Source organism: Pseudopipra pipra, chromosome 1 (genome assembly GCF_036250125.1).
Source record: "Pseudopipra pipra isolate bDixPip1 chromosome 1, bDixPip1.hap1, whole genome shotgun sequence".
Classification (NCBI taxonomy): Eukaryota; Metazoa; Chordata; class Aves; order Passeriformes; family Pipridae; genus Pseudopipra; species Pseudopipra pipra.
Genome location: NC_087549.1, coordinates 43,379,290 through 43,406,632, shown reverse-complemented (window position 1 = coordinate 43,406,632; position 27,343 = coordinate 43,379,290). Strand labels below are relative to the sequence as shown.

At 38.3% G+C, this 27,343-nt stretch overlaps 1 protein-coding gene across 5 annotated transcripts in view; it reads right to left on the bottom strand.

The window, feature by feature from the left end:
• Nucleotides 1-27,343, bottom strand: part of NOL4 (nucleolar protein 4) — a 190,158-nt gene that overhangs the window by 137,861 nt on the left and 24,954 nt on the right. For all 5 annotated transcript variants that reach the window (XM_064654042.1, XM_064654057.1, XM_064654048.1 and 2 more), the window contains exons 2-5: nucleotides 17,524-17,673; nucleotides 7,276-7,387; nucleotides 6,651-6,763; nucleotides 2,388-2,520 (exon numbers count right to left, since the gene is read on the bottom strand). In XM_064654042.1, the coding sequence (XP_064510112.1) occupies nucleotides 2,388-2,520; nucleotides 6,651-6,763; nucleotides 7,276-7,387; nucleotides 17,524-17,673 (508 nt within the window). The remainder of the gene's footprint in view (nucleotides 1-2,387; nucleotides 2,521-6,650; nucleotides 6,764-7,275; nucleotides 7,388-17,523; nucleotides 17,674-27,343) is intronic.

The window sequence follows — 27,343 nt, the reverse complement described above, 5'->3', positions numbered from 1 at the left end:
CAGACCTGTCACTAATCTACCCCAGGCAGCAGTTTTCCTAATGATTCCCATTAGCAAATCATTCTCCCAAAGAGGGCATGCTTGGGGCAGCAGAAGATCTGTGCTGTCCCATTCTACCACAGACACCATTTCCAACTGTGTGCACAGGCAACCTTACACAACAGTAACTTTTCACCTGCCAGAATGCAGCAAACACATTTCAGATGAGCCAAATGCCAAGTGTCTTTATGAACTGAATGTGATGGCTGACATACAGAATGTTTGAGGGAGGGGAGCAAGAATCACTTTAGACACACAGATTCATGCTTTGGTGATGATTTTGGGGAGTGTGTGCTATAATTTTGTATAAATTCGTAACATTTTACAGTGCAGCAAATAAAAGGAATTGTATGGCTAAGTTCATTTGAGTTCCCTTTTATTTTCCCACCTTTCTGTTCCCACTTCCATCCCTCCATCCCTCACACTCATCTTTCTCTTCGATCTTCTTTTTTCCTGCCCTCTCCTATCATTCTTCTTACGTTCCCCCTTCTCTAATGTCTTTCTGTTACTTCTTCAGCCTCTTCTCCCACATCCGAAACAAGAGTGTTGCTCTAACTAGCCACACTAGGTTTGCTACCTAACAACAGCTAGCAAAGGAAAACCATGAAGCCAGAAGAGAACTGCTATTTCAAATCCCTCTATCAGCAGATGCTTTAGCAGAAGATGAAGCAAAAAATAGGATTGCTTTAGGAAGGTGTGCAAGTACCATCTGGGAAGAAGAGAAGGAAAGCTGAGAGATTTAAGGCCATTTTGTAAGATCACACTACCTGCAGTTCAAACACCACAGTGCATTTATTTCCCATACATTTCAAATAGCAAGTGACAGATTTGTGGCATTTTATCATTCATACTTATGTTCTAATATGATTAGATGTGGCACTTGCATCTGGTTGCAGCAGGTATTAAGACATGTATGACAGGCATTTCTTCACAGGTTACCGTACTGAGATACAGGTTTTATTTCAGACATACTCAAGCACACAATTACTATTAGGAAACACTATATATATGAAACATTGAATATACAACCTCTACAGCACAGTATTGCACTGAAAGCCAGATACATAAAAATGCCACCTTCCTAAGTATCCCTGAAACCTCTAACTTAGCAATATTATTACATTAGCCCTGTGAAAAGTCAAACTTCAACAGGAACGTGAACTAGCTTTCCATACATCATGTGCATCAGAACTGCTCCTTTAGTGAACATACGCTGACAGAAATTAAGGTAAAAGTCGCACAGATTTTGTGGTAGCTTGAGGACACACATACAAAAGGCAGCTGTGGTTAGAACCTGGCTTATCAAATTATCACAGACATCCTACTCCTTTATTTGTCCAGAGAGCAACCCAACAAAAGGTCCTACCCATGACCAGATCCTATCAGCCACTATGCACCACACTCATTCTCATCTAAATATCTCACCAACTAGCATCATGATGCACAAATTGCAAAGAATCCAGGTTAACTGTCAAATCCCATATATTTAGTGTTCTAGAGAAATATAAGAAACACTTCTAAACTGGCACATATGATCAGGAAATTACCAAGTAACAAGTACAGGATGTCAGTGTGTTGTTTCTAATACCAATAGAATAGACCTGCTCTTTGGGTGTTGTGGATTCACATGTCACTCAGGAGCCCCTAACTACAGACTGACACAGCCTGTAGTAGACAGGTTACTTGCGAGCTCCATAACCAAGGAAAAAGTTCATTCCAAACCAGGCTAATCTAACTTCTATAACAAGGGCTGAAATCAAAGACTACACAGCTATGTAACTTCTATGCAAAGTAAAACTTTCATCTCTGACTAAGAAACTAGCTTTGTGTTGTAACCAAGAAATAGTTAACATTCAAATTTACAATGCTGTTCGCTCCTTTTTCTCTTGCCTCTGTTTCATTACTGGAGTTTGTCATTTTCATCCTTTCTTCTGAATATCACATCCCAGTTCCTATCTCTCAAATATTATCTTCTGTCACGCTACTCTCCCTCCTTTCAACCAGTAAAAACAACTTTCTCAGCTTTTTGGATTGCCTCAGAAAGGTTTGAGTTTCATTTCCTTTTATGTCTGTGTATGGTCACACACACACACACATATATATATGGTAAAATAATAGTACTTAATATATAATGGTTGAAGCACTCACCTGTTGCCTAAGCAACAAATAAATTAGACTGCAAAAAACCCAACTTCATCCTCTTCACGCTGAGATATAGGGAACATATATTTCAAATTACCTAATGAAACATCATGAAGAAAAGGACACAGCAGGTACTAAATGAAAGTACAGAGTGGGGAAAAAAGACAAGGCAATGCTGCATATTCCATAGGAAATGGGAGCCTTACCATCCTGCTGGCCCTGGAGGTTCTGAGGACTTTGCATTCTCTCCTCCAGATTTGAGCTGAGGTCAGAGTTCACAGCTGACATCCTAGTTGAGTCACTCATATCAAACTCATCACTTTCTATAGAGCTTTCATCCTGCAAATGGAAAGATTCAGAGACATGTCAGAAAACATCATACACTCTTCACATTATCTGTGCAGTTCACTCTCCTTTCATTTGTTTCCCTCACACCTGGTGTGTAGTGTAATCATGCTAAATCTTTGTGTATATAAGCAAACAAGCAGAACACATAAAGAAGAGCAAGGAAAACACTGCATTATGACAATATGACAGATGCAGCTTGTTCAGCTATGAGGATACTCCATTACCCCACTCTCCTAACTGTTTCCACAGTATTTTTCAAAAAAGTACTGGTAACTAGAGACCCCATAAGTCCTTGTTATTCAAATTAGATTGAGGAGACCTCTCTACATTCCCTGTCTGAATCCTCTACTTTTCCAAGAGAGGTCGGTAGCGCTGTGAATGACCACTGTCCTGGTTGTGGCTGGGATAGAGTTAATTTTCTTCTTAGTAGCTGGTACAGTGCTGTGTTTTGGATTAAGTGTGAAAATAATATTGATAACACACTGATGTTTTAGTTGTTGCTAAGCCGTTCTTACCCTAAGCCAAAGACTTTTCAGTGTCTCAAGCTCTGCCAGCAAGTAGGTGCACAAGAAGTCATGAGGGAGCATGGCCACGACAGCTGACCCAAACTGCCCAAAGGGATAGTCCATACCACAGAACATTGTGCCCAATGTATAAAGTGGGAGAAGTTGGCCAGAGGGGGCCAATTGCTGCTGGGAGGCTAGCTGGGCATCATTCAGTGGGTGGTGAGTAATTCTATTCAGCATCACGTGTGTTTCTTGGGTTTTATTCCTCCCTCCCTCTCTCCTTTTCATTACAATTAGTAGTAGCAGTAGTAGTAATAGCAGTAGTAGTAGTATATTTTATTTTGTTTAAATTATTAAACTGTTCTTAACCCATGGGTTTTTACTTCTTTCTGATTTTTCTCACCCATCCCACCAGAGCAGGGAGGGGAGTGAGTGAGTGCCTGTGTGGTACTTAGTTGCCAGCTGGGGTTAAACCATAACTACTCACATTAAGACACTTCCAAATGACAACTTGACCTAGTAAGAATCCAATATCAAACTCCCTTGACATGATGTCACCCTTACACTGTTATTCTGTTTAAAGAAGCACATATGAAAATTATACAGCTTATAACAGTTCTGAGCATGGTCAAATGACAGTCAATGGCAAACCAAAATAATATAATCACATGAGAATCACTGCAAATTTATTTTACATTATACATCTTTAATATGATTTATCCATCAAGTTTAATTACTTATGTCCCTAGCAGCTAACTAGGGATGATAACAGAGGGCAAAAAGTCAAAATCCTGATCATTGTCCCCATTTATAAAAGCAAAACAGTTTTGGACCTAGTCCAGAAAATGTTCAGACAGTTGTTTGACTTCAGTTGCTTCAGTCCCAATAAAGTTCACATGTCCACTCATGGATTAAAAATTAAGCATCCGCAAGTCTTGCTCTGTAAATCGCTGAGGCAATGTACAAACCTAAGGTGATACATTTTCAGAAACAACTTTGCTGAGATGGTTACTCCTGTTATGAAGAACAGTATTTTTAAGAACTTACAGAAAAATATGTCAAATAATTTTGTATCCCCTGAAGATCAGTTTAAAATATTTCTCCAATTAATTTTTTTACATTTTTTTAACAAAACCAGAACTGACAGAATTCTGACTATTTTTCTGAGTTGCTCACCAGAACTGATGTAGAAAAATAGCAGTCTTTAGAATATGATTTACTACGTACTTGTTATGAACTAGTTACTACAGATGTGAATACAGCTTTCTTCTTTCTGAGTGCTTAGCCCTTTAAGTTCCTCTCCTGAGTCTCAGCAATGTTTCCAGTTTGCATGGGCATTCCTCTCGTTTTCAGAAAGCAAGTTCCCTGCAGTCATGACTCACGTTAAATTGGGATGAAGCACTGCCAAGTGCCATTCAGGAGCAAGAGTAGGCCAACACACAAGGCAATGACGTTCTGCACCGTCACACCAGGACAATGACAAATAATGAAACAAACATACCTTGTTCTCAAAGATTTGTAAAAAACTAAATGGAAGAGTGAGGACTTCTCTAGCAGGCACCTATCTGTCTTGCCTTACGTAAGGAAGGAGCACCCCAGTTACAGCAGCAGCAAACACCCAAACACCGCCCTCACAGAAGAACCGTGGTGCCTCCCGCCCCAGACAGACAGGGCCAGGGCACATGCAAGCTGGTTCTGAAGTTTATGGAAAATGAACACTGCTTGTTCGAAGAGCAATATAAGGAAACAAACGCCTCCAGACCTTCTGGAATGCTGTGCCTCTATTAAAACACAGAGGTATTTCTCATTGAATCCTGCAGGAACCAGCAAGCAGCAGCTTACATTTTTCAATTGTGAGTTCAGGCAATTTTCATGTGCTCCCAGAAAGGGAGCTCTGGTTGACTCTTGCATAGGTATAAAATGACACACAGAGGCAGATTCTGTTTGCCTCAGGCACTCTGCAGAATATCTCCACCTCACTTCCCAAACTGTGTATACATGTATCTGAATCTTCATGGACACACAGGCATGGGAAGAAAAGCTGGCATCCTTATACTAGCTGCAGCATGGCTCTAAATTCCCACACAGTGATGAATTCTCCTTTTAGATGAAGCCTGTTTCCCTTTCATGGATGGCCTCAGCTTAAAAATGTTGAATCAAGAATGAGAAAATTAGGAGGCTTTCAGTCATTGTGCTAGCTAGTTGTGGGATCCAAGTTTACTCCTGTCTCAATTCCACCCCCTCCACAAGAATACAGATATGATAGATGAAACCTTGGAAACAGAGTTTTCCTACAAATTCAAGAATGTTTTTTAAGTACATGAAATAGTTTGAACCAGAAATCCTACTGCTTTGCTACAATTTTTTCACTGTCATTTTGTTCTCAGGACAACAAATGTATGGCCCAGGGAAAAAAGCAAATCTTGGCAAAACTCTGCTTTAAGAAAAGACATAAGGATTGTCCTGAGAACTTTTCTTGTGCCCACTCTGCCCTGGAAAAGACACTATTACTAAAACATATAAAAAATTACTTTCATAAATCCAGTACCACAGGCATTTCATACACAGTAACAACAGAGCTGGTCAGAGGAATACCAAGCAATGGTACTTCTTGCTGCCTCCATATCATTGCCACTGGTTTGTCTAGATGAAAAACTGGTTTAACAAAGATTTCAGTCATCAGATCAGAAAGACTACACCAAAACATTCAGGCTATAGAAGCACTGTGGCAGGTGGCCCTGATGCAGCATGAGCATTTGACCTTGTTGTGGAAGTAGCAATTCTCAAAGGGAAGAAGTGGAAAAACCAAGGAGTCATTTAAGTCCTAACTCTGCTGCAGGAATAAAGCTTCTTCTCTCCTGCTACTTGAAACCCTGCTGCCAGATCCTGGAAAAGGGGCAGCACGTAATGTGGGACTCAATAGGAGGGAAAGACGACCAGGATGTGTTTGTGCACAAAGAACTTTGAGTTGGGAATCTCTCCCTACACACTCTCCAACTGAAAAACAAAAAGGCAAAAGCAAAAAAAGGATCTTGATATTCTAGAAGAGTGATGAAATCCCCATTCTATGGACTGTTGAATGATTCATGAAATCTCCACCAATAGTCCATACATACTTATTAGGAAAACAAATCTGGCTGACTCTGCAGAAGTTGGGAGTCAATCAGGGTCTTGACATAATTCAGCCGCTAAGTTTGATTTTGTAGGTTTTCTTTATTTAAAAATATAGTCAGGCAGAAAGACAAAGAATGTAGAACTGCTTTTTGGCTGGCACATATCTGAGCTTCTATTTGGCAGCTCAAATGGTAAATGAACAAATTTTTAGCAAAACGAGGTTACTACAAATAATTCAATAGGTGCCATTCATTTGATGAAGCACTTCTTAAGATGTGGAAAAAATCTGAATAAATCAGAAAGAAAATTATTTTTGAGAAGAAATAAATATAATTCAACCTCAATTCTCTCTGAAGAAGTTTGATTCTCCATCTACTTCTCTTCCATCTTTTTTCTCTCTTTTTATTCAAAATTTCAAAAGCGACCCCTATTCTTACTTATTAAGGTTTTTGCCTTAAAGATTTTAACAGAAAACCAAACTTAAAAGATTTCCAGTTTTACCTCATCTTGTTGTGAATTTAGTAGCTGGAGCTTCATGTGTTTCATATAAGCCATAGTAATGGGCATGTTGTAATCAATCATACTGGTCACCAAAGTTGGAGGTTTTCCATTATCTGCAACAAAAATAGTTATTATGCATTACATGTTAATTGTGGAGGCTATGTCAGCCTACTCTGCAGTCAAAGTCAGACTGTTATGTCATTTAGTTCTAACTTTGGTATTTTCAATCCCTTTTTAGGCTGTACAGATGGAAGTCTCCCAAAGAAAAAGCAAAAACAAGTTCAAACCCTGAAAAGTGATGTGTTCTTCTACCCCAAGTGACTCCAGCACATACGCCCTATCTATTCCTTATGCTTACCCCCCAATATAAACATTTCTATAGCAAAATAAATTGTTTCCTCCAGATAAAATCATCTTTTTATCAAGGGTGCATATGGTATTACACTCCATCCTTAAGTGAAAGCAGAAGATTCACTACCTTCCAATTTAAGTAAATGAGATGATCTGACTTATTGAACTGTTCCAGTCTACCAAATTTTTATGAACCCTCACTTAAGCTAGGAAAATATAAGTGGGTATTAGAAATAAAATTACTTTACATCCCACTATTTGACACTAAAACTACCTTTATGATCCGCTCCATCTGGATTTAAATGCATTCTTTTCTGGCACTCTGAGCAGCTCATTAGAAATCGTGTCACCGCTTCTCTCGGTAGGAAGGCATAGGTCTCTGAAATCTGAAATGAATAACAAAATATAGGTGTTATTATATAAGCTGATTGAACATGATTTAACAGAACTGATCATCATATTTCCAAATAAGGCATATTATCTTTTAATGCCAGGAAGCACAATGAAAGCATGTTCTGCATACTATGTAAGATTTCAAGAAACATCTATCCAATCTGCCTATTTATATCTAATGGCTCCTAACAGTTGGTACTGAACAAAATTCCACTTATATCAAAAGGGGGGTTGTTTTGTTTACAGTTCTTTTCAAATTCCTTTCAGCAAAAAGATTCATACATAACAGCCACCCTACTGTGGAATGTTCTAAAAAAAAGTTGAAAAGAGACCTCTTTTTTTATAACCTATGTCAAAAGAAGAAAGTACTTGGCTTCTGTGCTCTATATATTTTTGTTGTAACAATACGTAGACAGATATAGGACTCAGCAATGACAGTTTCCTTACTATTTTAACTTTGTATTTAAATGTTTTGTGAAAATATTTTTGGAAAGCTTGTGATTTCATACTATGGAGTAAATACGCTATTTTTACTAACAGTTACAGAATTTGGGAATCAATTGATTTTAAATACTCTGTTTTACCTGGAGATACCTTGAAAAAACAGATTTTAGTTGTTTCCTGGTTCAACATTATCATTCTTTCCAATCACATACTCAGAAGGAGGCATCAGAGGGATTATTTTTCTTTTTTGAAAGGGGAGAGGAGGAAGCAGTTATTGTTGGTTTTAAAGATTGCATTCCCCCCACCCCCAAGGATACATATATCTTTATAGATATCTTGCCTTTCTGAGGAGGACCTGGAGGTTGGTGCCAAGCTGAAAATGAGCTAACAGCATACTCTCTGATCACAGATAAACTACATTTCACACTGGCTATGTTAAGTGTATGGCCAGCAGATCAAAAAAAGTTATTGACCCTCTCTACTCAGTGCTGGTAAGAAAGCAGCCGGAATAATGTGCCCAGGTTTCCCCTCACACTTCACAGATCCCCTCCACACCTCAAGAAGCAGGAAAGGGCTCTGAAGCACACCACCACAGCAGCTGGAACCTAAAGGAAACCTTGAAAGAAAGGCTGAGGGATGTGCATTTGTTTCATGTAGGTTATGAGGCCAAGAAAGATCTAATCATAGCCCACCACTGCCTGAATGGGAGTTAAAAAACTGTAGAGAAAAACTCTTCAGAGTGTAAAACCACAAACAACAGCAACAACTGTGGCTTGAGACATTCAAACCAGATATCAACAGAAAATTCTATACTCCAGTGCACTGGAACAGCTTTACCAGATGGGTTAAGTTGGATGAAAACATTCAAACTTTGATGTTTTCAACTCAGTAAAAGACAAAGCCATGGCTTTTCTGTGATTCATTATATATGTTGATGTACATACACTGAACAGTGCAAGTGTTGTAAGGAATCTCAAGCCTTTCTCTTCCCAACTAAGGTGGTTATCTTGCCATGGAGATAATCCTTAAAGAAAGACAAAGTCCCAGCAAGAGAGATTAAGAGAGTCAATTGATAATCTGCTTGTACTCCCTTACTGTTAAACCTACAGTGGGATTTGATTTCCTATCAAGCACTAGGCTGATGCAAGTCTGTAGGAAGCACAGGAGGATGGAGATGGGATGTATGAAACTGCAGCTACAGAAAAGACCGGATAACTTTCTTTAACTGGATGTAAATGGGATTACATACTGTCCAAATCACTCCTGCCCCTCACAAGGGTACTAAACGGAGGAAGAATGGTCCATTTTAACTCTCTTACACTCTTCCACTCTGCTTGTCACCTACTTAACCTGTGTTGAAACTTGGGTTTCCTAAAACTCCATGGACCAAATTTATCAGTTGACAGTATTTTGAAAAATAGGCACAGTTTAAATTAGCATATGTTGATATGACATGTGTCATGGCAATACATGGAAATGGTGCGCTATAAAATTGGAATGCAAATTATACCATCATGTTTATAATATTGCTGTTTAGGCTGTTTATTTTTGTCATTTTCTTATATATCAGAAATCTTATTTTGGGAGGGAGAAGGGGATTAGTATAAAAGCAAAAATTGTTCTGTGATTATAATTGGCAAAGATATTTTTTTGGCCTGAAACAAATAAAATTATAGCATTAAATGAAGCCACTTTTGAATGGGAGATCCTACTAAAAATGTATTTTCAGATTTTTTTCCCTGTTTTTTATGCCACAGAATAGATGCTTATTTACCTTTCTAAATATGAAAACACTCCTTTATAGAATCTAAAAAAAAGAACTTAAAATCAGATGAAATTTAGCATTAAGAAAATTGGTAAGTGCGCATACACAACAACCTCTCTCTTACAACATTTAACACGTTTAGCACTATATTGAAATTAATAGAGCCTACCCATGGATTCATTAGTTGCCTGCATTTGATAGGAATGCTCCATTTATTATAATCAAGCATCTCTGTCAAAATTCCAGTTCTGCTCAAACAAAATGAAAATCTTCCATGGAAACCAAGTGAGCTAAGGCCCAGATTTGATAGGTATGCTCCACTGACTATAAGGGAACCAGGTTTTATAACTAAATTTGTCCACAGAGCAGATGCTAGTGTCTCCAACCTCCCACTGCAACACAGTTTTAAGGATGCCCTTCCCTAAATAACATCAGATTTCATCAACTTTCTCCCCTGTTTACTTTCTAATTTGAATCAATCACTTACATTCCTAGACTTCAGCTTGTATCAACTGGCATAACACAATAGGAATGATATTAAAATAGATACATAGGGGATATAACCCACAGTTTTCCTTAAGTCATCTTGCCTGAATATACAGGGGAAAAAAGCTCTTTCCAATTTTCAATGCCAGAAAGCTTACAAAAGCTTACCTCACCCCCTTGCAACTTCACGTCCTCAACAGCGCAGACTCTTTTTTGCCTTTCTCATTACAGAACAAGATGCAAATAGCCACTTGCTCCCTCTGGCCATGCTCTGAACCAGCTGTAGTCAGGAGGCTCTCTAACCAAAGTAGCACAAGACTGAAGACAAAATCCTATATATCACCTCTCAGCAGAGTTTACCAGCTTGTGCACAAGACTGGACAGACGCAGTTCAAGGAGCCAGTTTGCAAGTGTGTATTTCAGAGTACAACCTGGAGGCCTATGACACTTTTTAAGTAACTATACCGAAATACTTTAGTGGTCTGACCTCATCAGGAAAAATTGTTTCTGTCCTCTATTCTATCTGAAAGAATGCACTAATGACTCAGTCCTTGTTGATGCTGTATACTCTCACTGCCTTCATCAGCCCTGCTTCTAGCTGTCTTCTCAAGGCTATTAGCTACACAAAATATATAGCCAGATCATCTTATTACAAGTATACTTTTTTCAAATACAAAGCTCTAGAAGTATCCTTATAGGATTCCTTATTCTTACTGGTGCTTTTACTGCACATTAGTACATCTTCTGCTGCTTGTAGAGATGTGTTATCTTGTAACTGGATGTATTCTGTATCACAAAATAAGCAGATTCTAGCAGGTTGGTATTTAGGTATTGTGCACTAGGAATAGCTCTTACAGCTTTTTACATTGTAAAGGGAAAAAATATATTAAGAAACTAGGCCTTTGGAGTATTAAGCAAAGACTGCAAAAATAATACAGGTTTGTTTTAGCCTCGGAAATTACAAGATAAGAAGCAAACATTTCATAACAATACAGTCCATGCACACCTTCATTTATTTTATTTTAACTCTGAACCGAGAGGAAAATAAAGTGATTTGACTTCAGTGATTTCAGAGTCAAAACTTTTATGACCTTATTTCATCATTCCCAAGAAGTCTATGATATAGATTTTGACATGTGTGAACCCATCCAAAACATCACCCAGCAATGAAGGCCTTTTAGACCTGTTTACTGGATCCCATGAAGAGCACAACAAGGCAAGTAATCCACTACCTGAGCATGTAATCTGACTTACATTGGAGCTAATCAATGCATGCCCTAATAGTCTATGGGAAGCCTATTGCATTCCTACTGCATCACTGCAGGCAGAGAAAATGGGTAAATCTGCTTTATGCTCTCCAATATTCAGATGATTTAAGTGCAGGATGTTGTGATGATGTAGATTTCAGAGCTACATTTTTTTTTGGAACGTTAACAAGTCCTAAACTGAAAGGCAGATTTTAGGACACATATGGCAGAACAGGAAAGACAAGTGTGAGGAGAGGGAGTGAAATTTTGCAAGTGAACCTATTAACCCCTGAAGAATTAACATGGAGAATGCATGTGGAGTCTGGAAAGATGTGTCAGAATAGAGACTTTTTGTATGTGTTTGTATTTTTTTAATTAAGGAGGGTAAGGGGGAAAAGATGATCTAAAGAAGACTTCCAAGAGGAAAGAAAGAGAGAGGGACGATAGAGAGTGAAGATGGTAATCTGTCCTGGGCCCATAGCCATCAAGCCAGGTGGCAGAAATTGGTTTCTTGATGACAGGAGGGTGAGCCAGCCAAGCAAAGTCCTCTCCTTTCCTTAGCAAGAGGTCAGAATAGAAGACTGACATAGAAAAGCAGATATATTACCTCTGGGAGTTTTATCAAGAGCTCACTACCCTGCTATACTGGGGAAAATGTTGTTCCTTCATGTGCTAAACTTGTGCTTCACAGCTCCCTTCCCTTCCCTCCCCATATAGCAAAAGTCATTTTCTGTGAGGGAAACAATGGGAAACGCCTGTTAATGGGACAACTGCCAGGACACTCAACACTTGCCCTTTGCACAGAAGCAAGAACAACCCATAGAGTAAAAGTGCACAAGGCTTGGCTGTTTCATCACGCACACAAGAACAGCAGGGATGCAAGAATTTAAGCATGTTTAGGCCCTGCACAAACCTCAAGTTCTTCCCATTCTCCAAGGACAAGGTCTGCCCTATACAGAAACCAGCCAGGCTCCAAACCTGCTTTAGCCCTGTTTGATCAGGAAGGAGATGATAATTTTTCACAGCGCAACCTGTCAAAAAATTCTTCCCCAAGGAAAAGACACCCACTGTGATGCTCAAAGGGGACTCACAAGCTCATTCTGTTTTGGGAGGGAAAAAGAGTGACCCCATGTTTCACAATGTGAGGAAGGTTTTTCTTAGGGTGACAGGAAAGAGGGAAGCTACTCAAAAGCTTGATCCCAAATCAAGAAACGTTTATTACCACAACAACTGGATGAAGTACAGGACCCCAGATATTGCCCCACATCCAAAAAAACTCCTGTTGTGCCTCAGATGTTACATATTTATGTAATATCTATCCGATGAGAGTCTTGCCTCAAGCTACTTTCCCTTGACACATCAATATCTTCCCCATGTTTTACAAGCCTGCTTCTCTACCAGCTCAGCAGCCCGGTAGCTTTTTTCATTCATGAGTTGGGAGTCTTATAAACTGACCCATTTCTCCTGCTCAGACATCATAGCCCTCACTCACAACTCAAGTTCACAGCTGTAACGTTTCAAAGCTTTGCACAGTGACTACTCAGGCTCAACAGGCAAATATTCTTCACAGGTAAAAAGTAGAATACGTACATAGAATTTAAGGTGCTTAAGGTAGCTATGAGACTTTCACAAACAGTTCTCAGCTAGATGATGCACTTAGTTGTGGGAAAATGTGTCCAGATATAACACAGAAAGGTGAGGCACCTACTCAATTGTTTAAATGAATGAAAATCTAAAACCTTTTTAAAGAATATTAAAAAAAAGTAAGGAAAATAAAATCTGCTCTGAAATATAGAGCTTGATCACTAAATCTGGCCTAACTGTACCCATACCTCAGCCTGAGTGGTAGCATAGACATTTTACATCTTCAGTCTCATCACAGACCATTGGTGTTTCTTGAAAAATGTATAAGGCAATTTTTTTTTCCTGGTTTGCACTGAATCACAGAGTTCTCCTGACAGCTTGAGCCTGTTGCATTATGCTGCTACTGTAGCCACAACTTTTCCCACTTACTCCCACCTCTGATATACCCCTTAGCACTCGTGTTTAAATTGTAGACATAGCTCAACAGCTTAAATCAAGAAATGTAGCTCTACAAAGGCACAGAAAGTCTGCTATGCACTTGTTGCATGTCTTTCCTAATACAACCAGTTGGATTGTTTTCCTTATCACTTCTGCCCTGTGCGTCCCCGTCCCCACTTTGATCCCATGGTTCTCCTTTCAGGGCGGGATGCCTACACAAAAATAACTCCCTTAGAACAGAAAGTGAAAAATACTATCCAAAGCAATGCAGTTCCTCTTGGACATTGAGCTGTAACAGCAACTGCTAGCAGAGACAGCCCTATGAGAATCCTTGGTACTTTCTCCTGACCACATTCCCTGCATCAGCACATTTCACCCCACCTCCTACGGAGCCTGGCAGAGGACCCAGGGGGAAAATGCACGACAAGCAGTGACCTGTTTGGGCACTTCTGCTTTCCTTGGCCCAAGGAACATGCTCTTTTCACCTTCCGCATCTTCCTAGTCACCTGTGCCCCTGCTGAGCAACTGCCTTGGCCAGGCCCTGTGTCACATATCCTGCCTTTGTGAGGGAATTATCTCCCAGATCAAGGCCCTCAGTGTTTTCCCTGTTTGTAAACTTCCCTGGGAACCAGGAAAATAGCTGAGATTATAAGCATCATATTAATTATTCCTTCAGTCTGGCAAACTCCAGATATGATTAAAAGTTCTTAGTTTCGTTTCACATATATAAGTCATGCCTGGTTTTTTGCTGGTGTAGACCTACCTACAGTTATGCTGGCAAGGACCACAGCCCATCAATCTTACCTTGTATACACATGAACTGAGCACAAAACCTACCAGTTAAATAGGACACTGGCTCTCTCTTGCATATTTTCGAAGTTACTCTCCCACATCATATACACAGACTTTGCACAATTCCCTTATGATGTTTTAGTGCGCTAAAGAAGAGAATGGGACTTCATTCTAAACTTAAATATTGAAGAACAGATACTTCTTGAATTTATCTATAGGGTTTGTGTCAAAAATCCCAAAGTTTGATCTTGGTACATTGCTGCTCCAATTAAAACAGAAGGGCTCCCTTTCTAATACACTGCTCTTTTAGAGGTACAAACTACCATATCCTATTTATCTTCCTGCACAGCTCTGCCATAGGAAGTCCCACACAAATCAATCAGTTGTAAAAGTGCCATTCATTTCCACACAGTTAACACAAACAAGGCAGTGCAGTTACAGATTCACTAATTGCATTTGTAAGCTGTTCTGAACACACTTTCAGAGACACATACTGATGTATATGAGCACTCTGGCACCCAGGGTGACTCTATCAAAAATTAAAAAGGCTCTAGTTATTCCTAGTTTGTTACTCTATATAAATGCAAACAATTGTTAATTAAGTCACCTTTGATAATTTCATTATCCATCCAATCATACTTGAATGTTATTAAAAATTCTGAGTGCAGGAGGTTCACTACTGAAAATAGAGGCTCACACATATATAAGCAAATTATGCACGTGAAATCAATACACTGCAATTCTTAGGGCTGTGCCATTAACTTTTCAGAAATACTCAGATACTGAAAATCCATGACAATATTTATGAACTTCAGAATTTAGCAATTTTGTACCAAATTTGTGGTGGTTTTCTCTCCACAATCTTTGTTAAAATGTTTTGGTTGTCCAGTCAGAGAACAGAAGCAATATGACCATCACATGCCAGAAGTTATGACTAACAAATAGTAGTTGCAGCATACAGTTTGTCAACCATCTCTCCTGTAAAAATTCTTCACTCAAACTATTTGGTGAATACTCATGCGTGATAAATACATGCAGAGATCTCACGGATGATTAACTTTTGACATGTGAATAAAGAAAAAAGACTAAATTACTCTTGTTCCAAATTCACTTAATAAAATTAAACACCACCAAAGTACTTCAGTTTGATTTATAAAGCTTTTAGAGTGTAACATTTTGTAAGACAGTAATCTGAGATATTACCTTTTTCCTCCTTACAGTGCCACAGAGAAGGTAGATACTATGTGGCTTCCTGGAACAGACTGGCACTACAGCTCTTAATTTTTAGTAAAGGCATTTTAATGGACAGGTCCAATAAAAGGAGCATGCATTTCCCCAGATGATCTGGTAGAGTTTGAGGTCTGTTTACTTAATCTAATTCTTACATCAGGATAGAGAGCAAGAATTGAAATTAGTTTCTTCTGGAGTCTTTTTTACATTTTTTTTAAATCTATGGATGTTTTTCAAAATTATATATGTGAATCCCATCACTGGAAAATATGACTCAATGCCCTTAATAAACTAATACACAATGAAATGAATGCACAAATATTGCAGACTTTGATAATGACACAAACTTATATTTGGGCATCCTTAACAATGCACAGGTTCACATCTCAATTGCAATAAAATTGGCATTCAATGAAACGACTGAATCTGCACAAATAGTTCTCCTCACCAAAGTTACACTAGTTGTCTTTCATGCTGTTCACAATAAACAAATTTCTTATCTGACCTGCAATCATAGGATTCTTACAGTAGTAAATATTATACTTGGCATGTATTTGTAGGATGATGACATGAAGTATTGTATTTCTGTTTGGCAGCATTCCTTACATTTGTATATTATTCTACAAAGTTTGTGACCTATACCTTTGAGCAGATTACTGAAGTAAAACAAAATAGAAAGGCCAATGGAAAATATTACTTTTCTAATGCTTTCTAAAAGAGAAGAGCAAGTATCAAAATGGCTGAGGTGCCAAATGAAAATTAATTTAGACAGTTTGTGTTTGTTCACCCTGAAATAACACTCCAAGCCTTACAAAAGCACATCCAGATGAAAGATGTTTTCATATATCTATCTTAAGGTCAATACCACTGGGAAAAAATCATAAGAAATTTTCCTGAGAGCTTATCCCACAACAAACCATCTGAAATAGCCTATAAATAAAACATCTGTGAAGGGATTCAAAAATACATAGAAAAGACTGTTATATAGGTGAAAAGGAATAGTAATGGAAGAACAGCTATTTCTTACAGCTAAAATTTAATCACAAACCTGGAGTTCTCCCACATTTTGGTGACCCCTGATGAAAAACAGCTGACATAACTGCAGGTTGCTTTTAAGATGAAGAACACTGTGTTCAGGGTGACAGGCCACCTCAGGATCCTGTGCACAGCCCCATGCCAGCCTTGTCCCGCTGGGACTGTAGGGAGAGGTACCTCAAATGCCTTGCACCCTGGCCAGGGCTGTGTGATGGGCTGGGGGCCCCTGCCCTGCTACTCTGGGTAGCTCCTCCTGCTTCAGCAACTGGAAACAGCTGGGCAGGTGCACCAAGATCAGCCTCTGAGTGTTCCTGGCGCTATCACAGCCCTGCACAAGGAAGGCTGGTTATCCAAGTCCAGGCAAGAACACGTTTTAAGCACCTTGCAAGAGTGTAGCAAATGTTTCATTAGTTCTCCATAAGAAAACAAAGTGTTATATTTGTGTCACTAACACAAAAGCTATTTATAGCTATTTTAAGGTAGTGACTGAACTGATTAGGTCAAGCAACAACATGCAATTAAAAATCTTAGAAACGATAATTTTTCTCTATTCAGTCAGTTTATACAGGTGTGACAGCTGCCCTCTCAATACTTCCCTTATTATACCTAGTAGCTTTCCAGCCCTTTGAATTTAGAACATTTACAAGTTTTCATACCATTAAACCATTAGTTATTCTTAGTCTGCAGCTGTAAACTATAAGGCAACTTAATTCATATGCTGAAATAGAGCAACTCATTTAGACAAGTTGTGGCAATACCTTCTAAGTCTTCTTTCACACTTCATCCTTTTAACAACAATTAATTAAGACAGAGTTATTAGAGAAATTGCCAAACCATTACAGAAATAATAAATTCTTTTCTTGTACCAATGAGAGAATCTCTATTTAAATCGATGGATCTGGCCCTTGTTACACAGAAAATGTGATTTCTAAACTATATGTTTTCATGCATTACTGAAAGATGTCTGAAATAAATTTGAGGGTGAGGGTTGCAGTACTAATAAAGTTGGAAAAAAACCCAAAACCACAAATCTCATGACATGTGACTAAGCCCAAATAATTCACATTCTTAGAGACTCATGTCCACTTTTAGTTGTTTTTTTACTTACTGCTTTATACGTTCTCTTTTGTCCAGCATGTTTTCTGATTTGTTCTCCATTAGGCCCAGTCTCAACATGCATGGAATAGATAATGTCAAAGAAATCTTCTACAACGGCCACCCGCCGTAAAGATAGCTTCTCGTCTACACCTACTCCATCCTGAAATGAAAAAAGAAAGAGAACAGAAAAAGTAAGGGAGACAAGATGAATAGATAAATTATGATAATTATGGAACACATTCATCTTTTTTAGCAGGGAGTTTAAGGCCCTTCCATTGAGACTGGGAGCTCACCCACCCTGCAAATGACCGACAGAGTATTGTAGGAAAGCCACAGGATCAGAAGGATCACATGGACCCTTGCAAGTAGTCCCTTTAGCCAAGCCAAGGCATTTAGCCTCTTCCACTCTAGTTTTTTAAAAAAAAAAAAACAAACCAAAAAGTATCTGTGCTTCTTTCTCCAAATGCACAAACAAGATTCAAAGGCAGAAGTGGTCCCAAACACATGGCACAAAAATGCATTATGTGGTTGTTAGTAAGGACGCAAGAGTCCTTTTATCCTCTCATTCCTTTCTCAGGAAATCTGTACCTAGCATTTCATAAAGATATTTAATAAAATGTTTTAATTCACAGAGCTGACTGTAATTATAAGTATAAAGGAAGTTGTCACAAACAATTTAACCTTGCAAAAATTGCTTGAAGACATACTACATGAAGACATATCACACCATGAGGAAAAGAAAGGGATGTTTTTAAAATTTGATACTTTGCACACAGATGTCCGGTTGGAAGAACTGACAGAAAAGTGAGAACACCTACCATCTGATTTTTAAAAGTCATAGTGCTACAATAGCTAAAGACTTCTAAACAGAAACACTCTCCAATGTCTCTCAAATTAATCAGTGCAGTTCAGTTCCCACCTCTTTAATAGGACCATCCATACGAGGTTTTATTTGTTTTACAGCTGCCTATGGACTCAGTTCTAAAGAAGGGGCAGGAACTGGGACTCTTGTTTTTCCAGAACAGACATCTATCAAGCAGGCTGCATTTTATTATGCAACATCAGTATATGAAGAATAAAATAAGAATGGCCAATTCACTTGTACTCCAACAGTGTACTTGAATTTAGATCTCTGGAAGCAGCAGTGTAACCTAACCTTTACTGTGTATTTTAAGCAATAAGGGCGCTCCAAGCTTAATATATTTGATAATACCATTACTGATGCTGTAATTCATGCCACAACAAAACTGATTTACATAGACACCTTTGTGACAAAACATATGTAATTATTGCTACAGTGACCAAATAAAGACAAAATATGAGAAATGAAAAAGTAATAACCATGTATGACTCCCAGTTGCTGTCCCTTTCTCATAATTTCTTGCTAACTCATTCCACTAAGTTTGCTGGATGTGGAAAAACAGGGTTCATTTTTCTCACTGCTCCTATTTTTATTCCACCCTTAATTACTTTAATTCTTCATATATTTAAAGGAAAGAACCCAAATAATCCCAATGGCTCCAAAGAACCCCCTAGGGTGACACAGAGGAGCTCTGACATGTTCCTAATAGCAATGGAGAAAATGCCAGTCATTTTATAGCATAACTTTCTAAATGTGTATTACTCCAAATGATAGAAGATTAGGAGGTGTTGATACACTACCAGCCAGACAGGTTTTATCCTGTCCTGCTCCACTATGCCCAACCTCCTTCAAAGAGGTTCCTGCCCAAAGCTACTGGTATCTTCCATCTGCACAGGAAGTTTTGCTCTTTATCCACAGGAGACAGCTGGACCAGGGCAGAACTCCAGCACATGTGTAATGAAAGGGCTGCCACAGCCCTGATAGAAATGACTGTGTTGAGGATTCAGGGTGGAGGAAGATGAGGAATTCACAGTGCAGTTCCACCACACATTAAAGCCTCAGAGAGATCATCTGGGACCAGCTGATCTGAGAAAGCAGCAAGGCTCCCAACCCATGATTAGTCTCTAAAACTTCACCAACCACCAGCTCAAAAACTTTGTGGCATTGTGACAAGTTTTGGTACAACCATCATTAAGAGTTTGCTTGGCACTACCCACCACCATTGCCTACTATTTAAAAAAAAAATTTGCTTTAGAGATGGGGACAACATAAAATCCAGTTTTTCACATCTTTAGAGGAATTCACATGTGAGCACTGTAGGGGGGCCCATCTTCAATCATTATTTTCTCACCACCCAAACAGCACAGTGGGATCCCTAATAATTTCAAACACTCTTAGTATGACGACAGTGTTATCTCACACCGCTCTCCAAACACTCAGAAGTTTATAGTGTTGATTAACTGATAAAGATTTAATCTGTTTATTACTAATGAGTTTTGTTTTATGAAATTTCCTATGAGGGAGCTCTCTTTTTTAATTAAAGAGAAAGGTATTACAACAATATTAATTTAAAACCTGAGAAGCCACCTCAGCAGAGCTGACACAGGCGAACATTACAAATACATCCAAAGAAGAAACTTGAAAATGAAACTCATTTGCTGCTTTTGGTGCCCGTACTGTGCAGTGCTCTTTCAAATGGTCCTCCTACCTCCCTCCCCAGACATGAACACCCAAAGCATGATGTGGGGGTTCTCTTGAAGCTGCATTTCTCCATGCAGCTGAATAAAACAGTAAGCATTGCTATTACTTCTAAAAATGCACAGACGTAAAATCTGCACAAACTCATGACTCCTAACTGAAGTGTCAGAAAATGAATACAAATTTTCCAAACTTTATCAGTCAAAAAGGGTAGGAAAGAAATGGTTTACATGGAGTGGAAACTGCTTCGAGGAAAAACAGAACTATTATTCATCATCTACACCTGTAATTTCACCATAACTTTATCTGGTGGGGCCTGGACATGATTAGGTTGGGCTTCATTCTGTTTGGTGCTGCACAAGGCAATAAGGTAGACCTTGTTTCAGAACTCCTGCAGTGCTGCAGAAGGTGCTGAGTTGCTGTGAGAAAACAGTTCATCTGGCAACATGCAATGTTGTGCAAAGATGTAAGCCTCAGCTGCAGAAGCAATACACCAGGTGAGTAACTTGAATAAGGTAAATTCTTACTGACGCTTTTGACATTCAGTACTGACATCCCAATGAGTAAAAAGCTGGGCAAATGATACAACCTCAAGTCTCCATTTAAACCATGAAGTCTCTGAAGTGGACGCAGTTGTATCAGGCTTTCCTGCCATATGCCATTACACTACACTTTTATCCTGAAATTGCTATTTGATAAAGGCATTAACAAAGAAGCTCTTCCTTATAAGCTAGCTTTGGGTATAAATTTTCACAGTGCCTAAGGGGACATTTTTTTCGCTTCAACTAAGGCCAAAAAAAGTGAATGAGAGAATACACGGTAATGCAATTCCCATGACCGAAAGGCAATGAAATGTCCACAAGGGACAGGACAAGTAATAGGCTTAAACCACAGCATGGGAGATTTACATTAGACATTTGGAAAAACTTACTATTGATGTGGATAGTCAAGTACAGTAATAGTTAGCCTGGGGAGGCTTTGGGATGTATGTCACAGGGGGATTTAGAGACCAGGTTAGGCAAATATCTGTCAAGGGATAGCTGAGTAAATCCTGTCTTGGATATGCTAGATATTAATTAGGTTCCTTCTTGATAACTCTAGGACTGAGAAGCTTAAATAACACTTTCAAAGTGACTTGGGCACTAACAACTCTGGAATAGCAAGGAGGATATTTATAAATCACTGAGGTATTTTTAGGACTTTTATTCAGCATGGCAAGAGTCCAAGACTCACTTTCAAAAATGACTTAGGAATGGAAGCCTCGCTGAAGGTTTCACTTCAAACATTGGACTTAGACTCTTAAATCTTTTAGGCTGAGTTTCATCCCACTTGTTTCAGCCATCACTGAGGTTTGCCATGCCCTTCTCCTAAACCAGTCGTCTCAGATGCTCTCTTGCCAGCAGTGTGATAGACACTGACAAAATACAATTCATCCTTATAGCTGCTGGAATGGTTTCAATCTCTGCCAGTGAGATGCTACTTAATTCTACTCTTTGCGTTACAGGTATTCCTGTTTACTCTTGTTTTTATCTACAAACAGAAATCTTCCTATGTTCTTAGAATACAAATAAATAGATGTTTCTTTTCATTTTCAGCCCTATAAAATCCATTTGCACGCTGAGATTAAAGAGAGATTTGCTTGTTTGCTTTTAGATACGAACACAAAGAATAATTTTCTGAACAGAAGTGAATTTTACAGAGAGTTGTGCACCCTTCAGAAAGTGCTAAGGATCCCTTTGAACAATGATGTTTGAGGAGATAGGCAGTCTCTTTTATTGAGGTGGAATATATGGGGCTTGTGGGAGTAGAGAAGGGAAGAAAGTTTGCCAGTAAAGCAGATAGATAAAACTCTTAAGACAGCAAAAAGATCTATTAAATGAAAGGTTGTCATTTTTATAGTTACTTTGCAGAGGAGAAAAAAATTTAATACAAGCCTTTAAAATTAATGCCACTGAAACAAAAGTGCTTGTAATTCCTTGCTTGAGAATACCTGCCCGATCTCATGTTAAAATTTCTTGGAGGAAATAGGTCTCATAAAACATCCTCTTGCTTTGTGAATGAATATAACTATCAGCATCTTGACAGTGTTCAAAAAATATTCCTATAAAGACATGATAGACGGAAATAGAAAATAAAAGGAAAGACTTTGTTCATGGTTTTACACAAAATGTTCAGGTCTATAAAAAACCCTGTTGTAAAAGCATCAAAGCCAGAAGCACCCACAAAACATTAGGAGTAGATGTAAATAACAATCAACCTAAACATTTCTTTACATAATATAAATCATATATAAATCTAAGACTGCTTTGAATGCAGAAATATCATTTTTCTCATATAACCAGTTCAGACAACAGCAGAGTTAAAGCATATTTATGTTCCCACACATCTCCTGGCTAGTATCATATCTTGAATGTCCCCTGGATGGGAAACAAAGTCTTTTGCTGACTGAAGCTCCATACTCTGAATGAACAAAAAGTTTTGCACATAACCCTTCACTTTGTTAGTTTATACATAATGAGGTCCTGACATGATTGTATGCAGATGTTTTACTCCCTCTGGATTCAACACAGGAAAATTTTGTATTGTAAGTGTTCGGGGGAACCAATGGTAGCTGATATATAAATGAACCCTATGTATCTGTCTGCAGAAACAAGTAAAAATAATTTCAGATTGAAAATCCCGTTACACATTATTTCCTTTATCTGCTTGCTCAGTAACTGTAAAAAATACTAATATTTAAAAAAAGGGATGACTATTTAAGAATGTCTCTTATTCCCATAGTAATGAATAAATCTAGTTACATCAGCCCATATATTTGAATTCCCAGGTTATTAGTACATCCATTTGAATATCTAACTCATTCCTGTCAGTGCAGTGTAAACAGACAAAACATCAAAAGTTATTAGTATTTGATAGCTTTTATTAAGCAGCCTAAAATAAATAAATTGATCATTTCTATTCAGTTCCAAATGGAAAGTGTCTATAGCAGCTAAGGGGGTATTTATTATTTGAAATTTATAGTTTCTGTTTCTCATTATATGATCTTTGAGCAGCAAATCTCATATTTTACCAGCAGATGGAGACAGGAAAAATCAGAGTTATATTAAAGCAGAACCATTTCCAGCTAACAAGTTCTCCCTCTGGAACCTTTAGAGCAAGAAATCCTACAAGGACTAAACAAATAACCTAGGATATAGCAGCAATGAGTCAAACTAATTGTAAAAATAGATTATGAAAATAAAGAGAAGTAAAATGGCAAGTAGATTTGCCATTTGAGATGAGAGACTAAAACTAACAACAGACACAAAGTTTGGGGATACTATGAAAGCTGTAGGTAAGAAAAAGTCCTCTGACTGTCTTTATAGGTGAGTACAAGACACCCAATAAAGAGCATGAGAAACCAAATCAATATTGAGCAGAAATCCTTTTCTCCTTTTATCTCTTGTACCAGTCCAGATGATGGTAAAGCACCAAGGCCAAATCTCTGTCCATAAACAGTAAGGGGTGTATGCTGCGTGCCATATAAGTCTAAAATATCCTGCCCAAAAGGGCTATTCTATTGTGTCCTTTCAGGTGAGGTCATCATCTGGTGTCAATCACTAGCTTTATTAAATTAAACACTTGCAAATAAAGAAAATGGGTTGTGAAATCCAGCTTGCCCAACTGCAAAGGGAAGGTCTGTCATTTTTCCTTCCTTGAAGTGTAGTAAAATGGGCCTGGAGATCATTTCATGGTATACAAGGTACTTTCAAAGGTATCTTCAGAGGCCCCTTTGGCACAAACAGGATAATAACCTGACCAGTTGTCTCTGAGATAAATACTTAAAGCTCTTTCCACACTGAAAAAGGATAGAAACTTCTCTTTTTCATCTTTCTTCAGAAGGGGCAACCTGATGCAAAGGAAGTTCAACCTGAACCTGAGGAAGAACTTCTTTACTGTGCAAGTGACCACACACTGTAACAGACTGCCCAGAGAGGTTGTGGAGTCTCCATCACCAGAGATATTCAAGAACTGTCTGGACACAATCCTGTGCAATGTTGTCTAGGATGACCCTGCTTGAGCAGGGAGGTTGGACCAGATGACCCACTGTGGTCTCTCCCAGCCTTACCCATTCTGTGATTCTGCAATAGGCAGATCTATCATCATCCGTGTTAGTGCAGGAGGAGAGATCTGAAATGAAACATGGAAAGTGGCTGCTGACTCTTGTGTCTCCTACTGAAAACAAGCAAGGACATGGGAAGCAAGAGGCAATTTTAAAAAGATGCCTCAAGATGAAGGGGACGCAGAGCACTGAAGGAATGGTAAGAAGACCCCGGTGAGAAATACAGGGACAGGTAGAGCCCTGGTTACACTTTTCATAGTTAAGAATTACTTCTCAACTGAGGTCTGAATACTCTTTTCTCTCGGCACACTAACACTTGATTATTTTTTTCCTTAGGTGTTTAAATACTTACACAACCATTCTGAACAAAATCAGGTCACAAGACAAGTCACACTTCACTATTTGTGAAGTCTGTTGCTGCAGGTGAACCAAACACCATGAGCTGTATCTCCGTGAACAAGTGGGGCACCACAGGAGCAGCACATCTGTAGCACAAAGCAGTTGATACCAAGGAGTTGATGGGACACCGTAAGTATTTCAGGCTGTCTCTAACCTGGTCCCCTGCAATGGACACACACATTCTGGGTCACAACCCAGAACACCTGGAACAAAGAGCAGTTTTCTTTTACTAAAAGGAATCCATTTATGCACTGAAAAACCACTGCGGTGTGAAACAAAGCCCAGCAAGGTGGTCTGTTCCACAGACCTATTCATTTCCCAGACTAAAATGTCAGTCCAGATGTAGTCGTATTTTACTTAGCAAGACAACAAGATAAGATTTTTCACACAAACACACACACACACACATACACACACACATTGTGGTGAACACTACCCAAAATGATGAGGAAAATACTTAAGGATCTAGCTCAGGAACACACATGGCCCTGGTGTGACTAGGGAGAGCAGAAGGATAATGAACAAACACCTGTTCTGAAGTAGAGACCATATTTGCCACATTACTCCCTCTACATGCCTCCCTCTCCAGATAATTCCCGCCTCCCTAGCCTGTTAAAACAACAGATGATACTGCCATCATTAGATGAAGTCTAATTTGAGCTGGCCTTTGTTCCTTTTCTTTATTTTTTCAAAGAGAAAGTAAATTAATGCTCTATTCTGTCTACAAAAGTTTGTTGAGTCAGTGTATTTAGTACAGGACAAATTAACCCAGGCACTACATGCATCATATTCAGTGAAATGTATGTGACAATTCCATTCAAACCAAAGCTAGAATTGGACAGAGAGAGAGAGGAAGTGCACATATAGCACCCATGGGGAAATGGCAGTTTTCACTTCAAAGGTGAATAATTGAAAAAAAAATGCAATTTATTGCATTACCTTTTTTTTCACTTGAACTTAAATATAATTTACCAATTAATTCTTCATTTTAAAAAATCAACTTGAAAATAATTTCTGATCTAAGAAAATTCAAGAGTTTGTTCTGAAGTTTATGTATTTTAAAAGAAAAGCAATAACTACTTTTTTTTGATAACCAGACTGTATTATTTCCTGTTCCCTGAAGGGTGCCGTATCTTTTCTAGTGGGTTAGTTTTCTATTAGAAAGAATTAAATTTTGACTTTGAAGTTGTTGGTTTGGGGTTTTTTTTAAAATACTCAATACAGTTCTGGAAACATCCAGCACACTTCACTTGCCCACTTCAAACTCACTATTTGGTAAGCAGCTGAGAGTTAATAAACCTAGCTTGGACATTAAGGATAACTGAACTGAGTGTAACACAGCCAAATTTAACTGAAGCATTTTGTTTAATTTTACATTCACGACCAAAGTTTTAATGCATGTATTCCTTCTTGATGACTCATTAAAGGAGTCATCTAGGTATGAGGACCTTCTACCAGAATGTTCTGTAATTGTGTGAATTCTAAGAAATTGCAGTTTTTAAGCTTAAAAAACTGTCAAGATTTCAGTTCTACCATGAAAGGGGTTGAAAAGGTGTGAAAATTCATCTCATTAATGTTATTCTTTTACTGAAAGTGAATTTTAACATAAAGGTAAGTATTAAGATAGTTATAAAATAATGTATCTCCTAACTAAGACACCATAAAAGGTTCAAAGAAAAGATTCTGAGGCTGGAGGTAATCTTTCTGTGTACAGATTTCTTCAGCTGTTCAAAAAACTGTAAACATACCATCAGGCTTAGTCAAACAATAGAAAGATAACAACTCACTGAAGCACAAGCGTCCACTCAGTGTATGAGTACTGAAATGACATTCTCTTTTTCATGTCTTCCTACTCTTCATACATTTTAACTACATATGCCAAGCTGTAAACAGTTACTCCAAGACTTTTCCAGAGAAGACTGCAATGCCAAGCTAAATGCTTGGCAGGGGAACTGCCTTTTCAATCCCTCAGCTAATCTGCAAAGGTCAACTACTCTTGGTGAGTATTCTAAAGGGAAGGGACTTCAGCTCCCCACTCCGACAGCTCAGCAAACTGTACATTAATTCCCATGAAACTTGTTTCTAAAAGTTTCTAGCAATTACAATGCATAAAAAACTTAATTTTACTTTAGTTCAAAATAGACAGTTCTTTGTATCTTTGATTAGCATGAAAAGATTTGATTTTCCTGAATAAGGGTACAAGGATAAAACAACTAATTCTCTTCAAATATTTTTGACTGAAGGAGATTTCAAAATGAATAGGTGTGAACCCTGAGTGGGTCTGTTTAGTATGTTTTGGGTATTTTTCCTAAATTATAACATCTGGTATTGTCACCAGCTCAGCATAAAAGAAATGGACAAGCTACTAATTAAAAGTTAACTCTTAACATTCCCATCATGCTCAAAAAATGAACAATTCCATAATTGTATTTTAAAGTGTGCTATAGTTTACAGGTATTCAAGCACTAGGGGAATGCAATGTAGATCTATAATGCCACCTTTTTTCAGACCGATGAAATGCAACTACTCCATACCAAAAGTAACCTAATTCAGAAATGAAGCTTAAATAATGAGAAATCATTACCCCAAAGCGCTGCCTGCAAAATTAAATGTATATTCTAAAGTTATATTCAAAATACTCATGCGGGGGTGTTTGCAGAGGGCACTTTTTTAATAAATAATGTGATATGCAAGTACCAAGTGTTACATGCAGCAATCAGGTGCTAAGAGGATACCACACTGCAGATCAACACTGCTCAGTGACAAAAC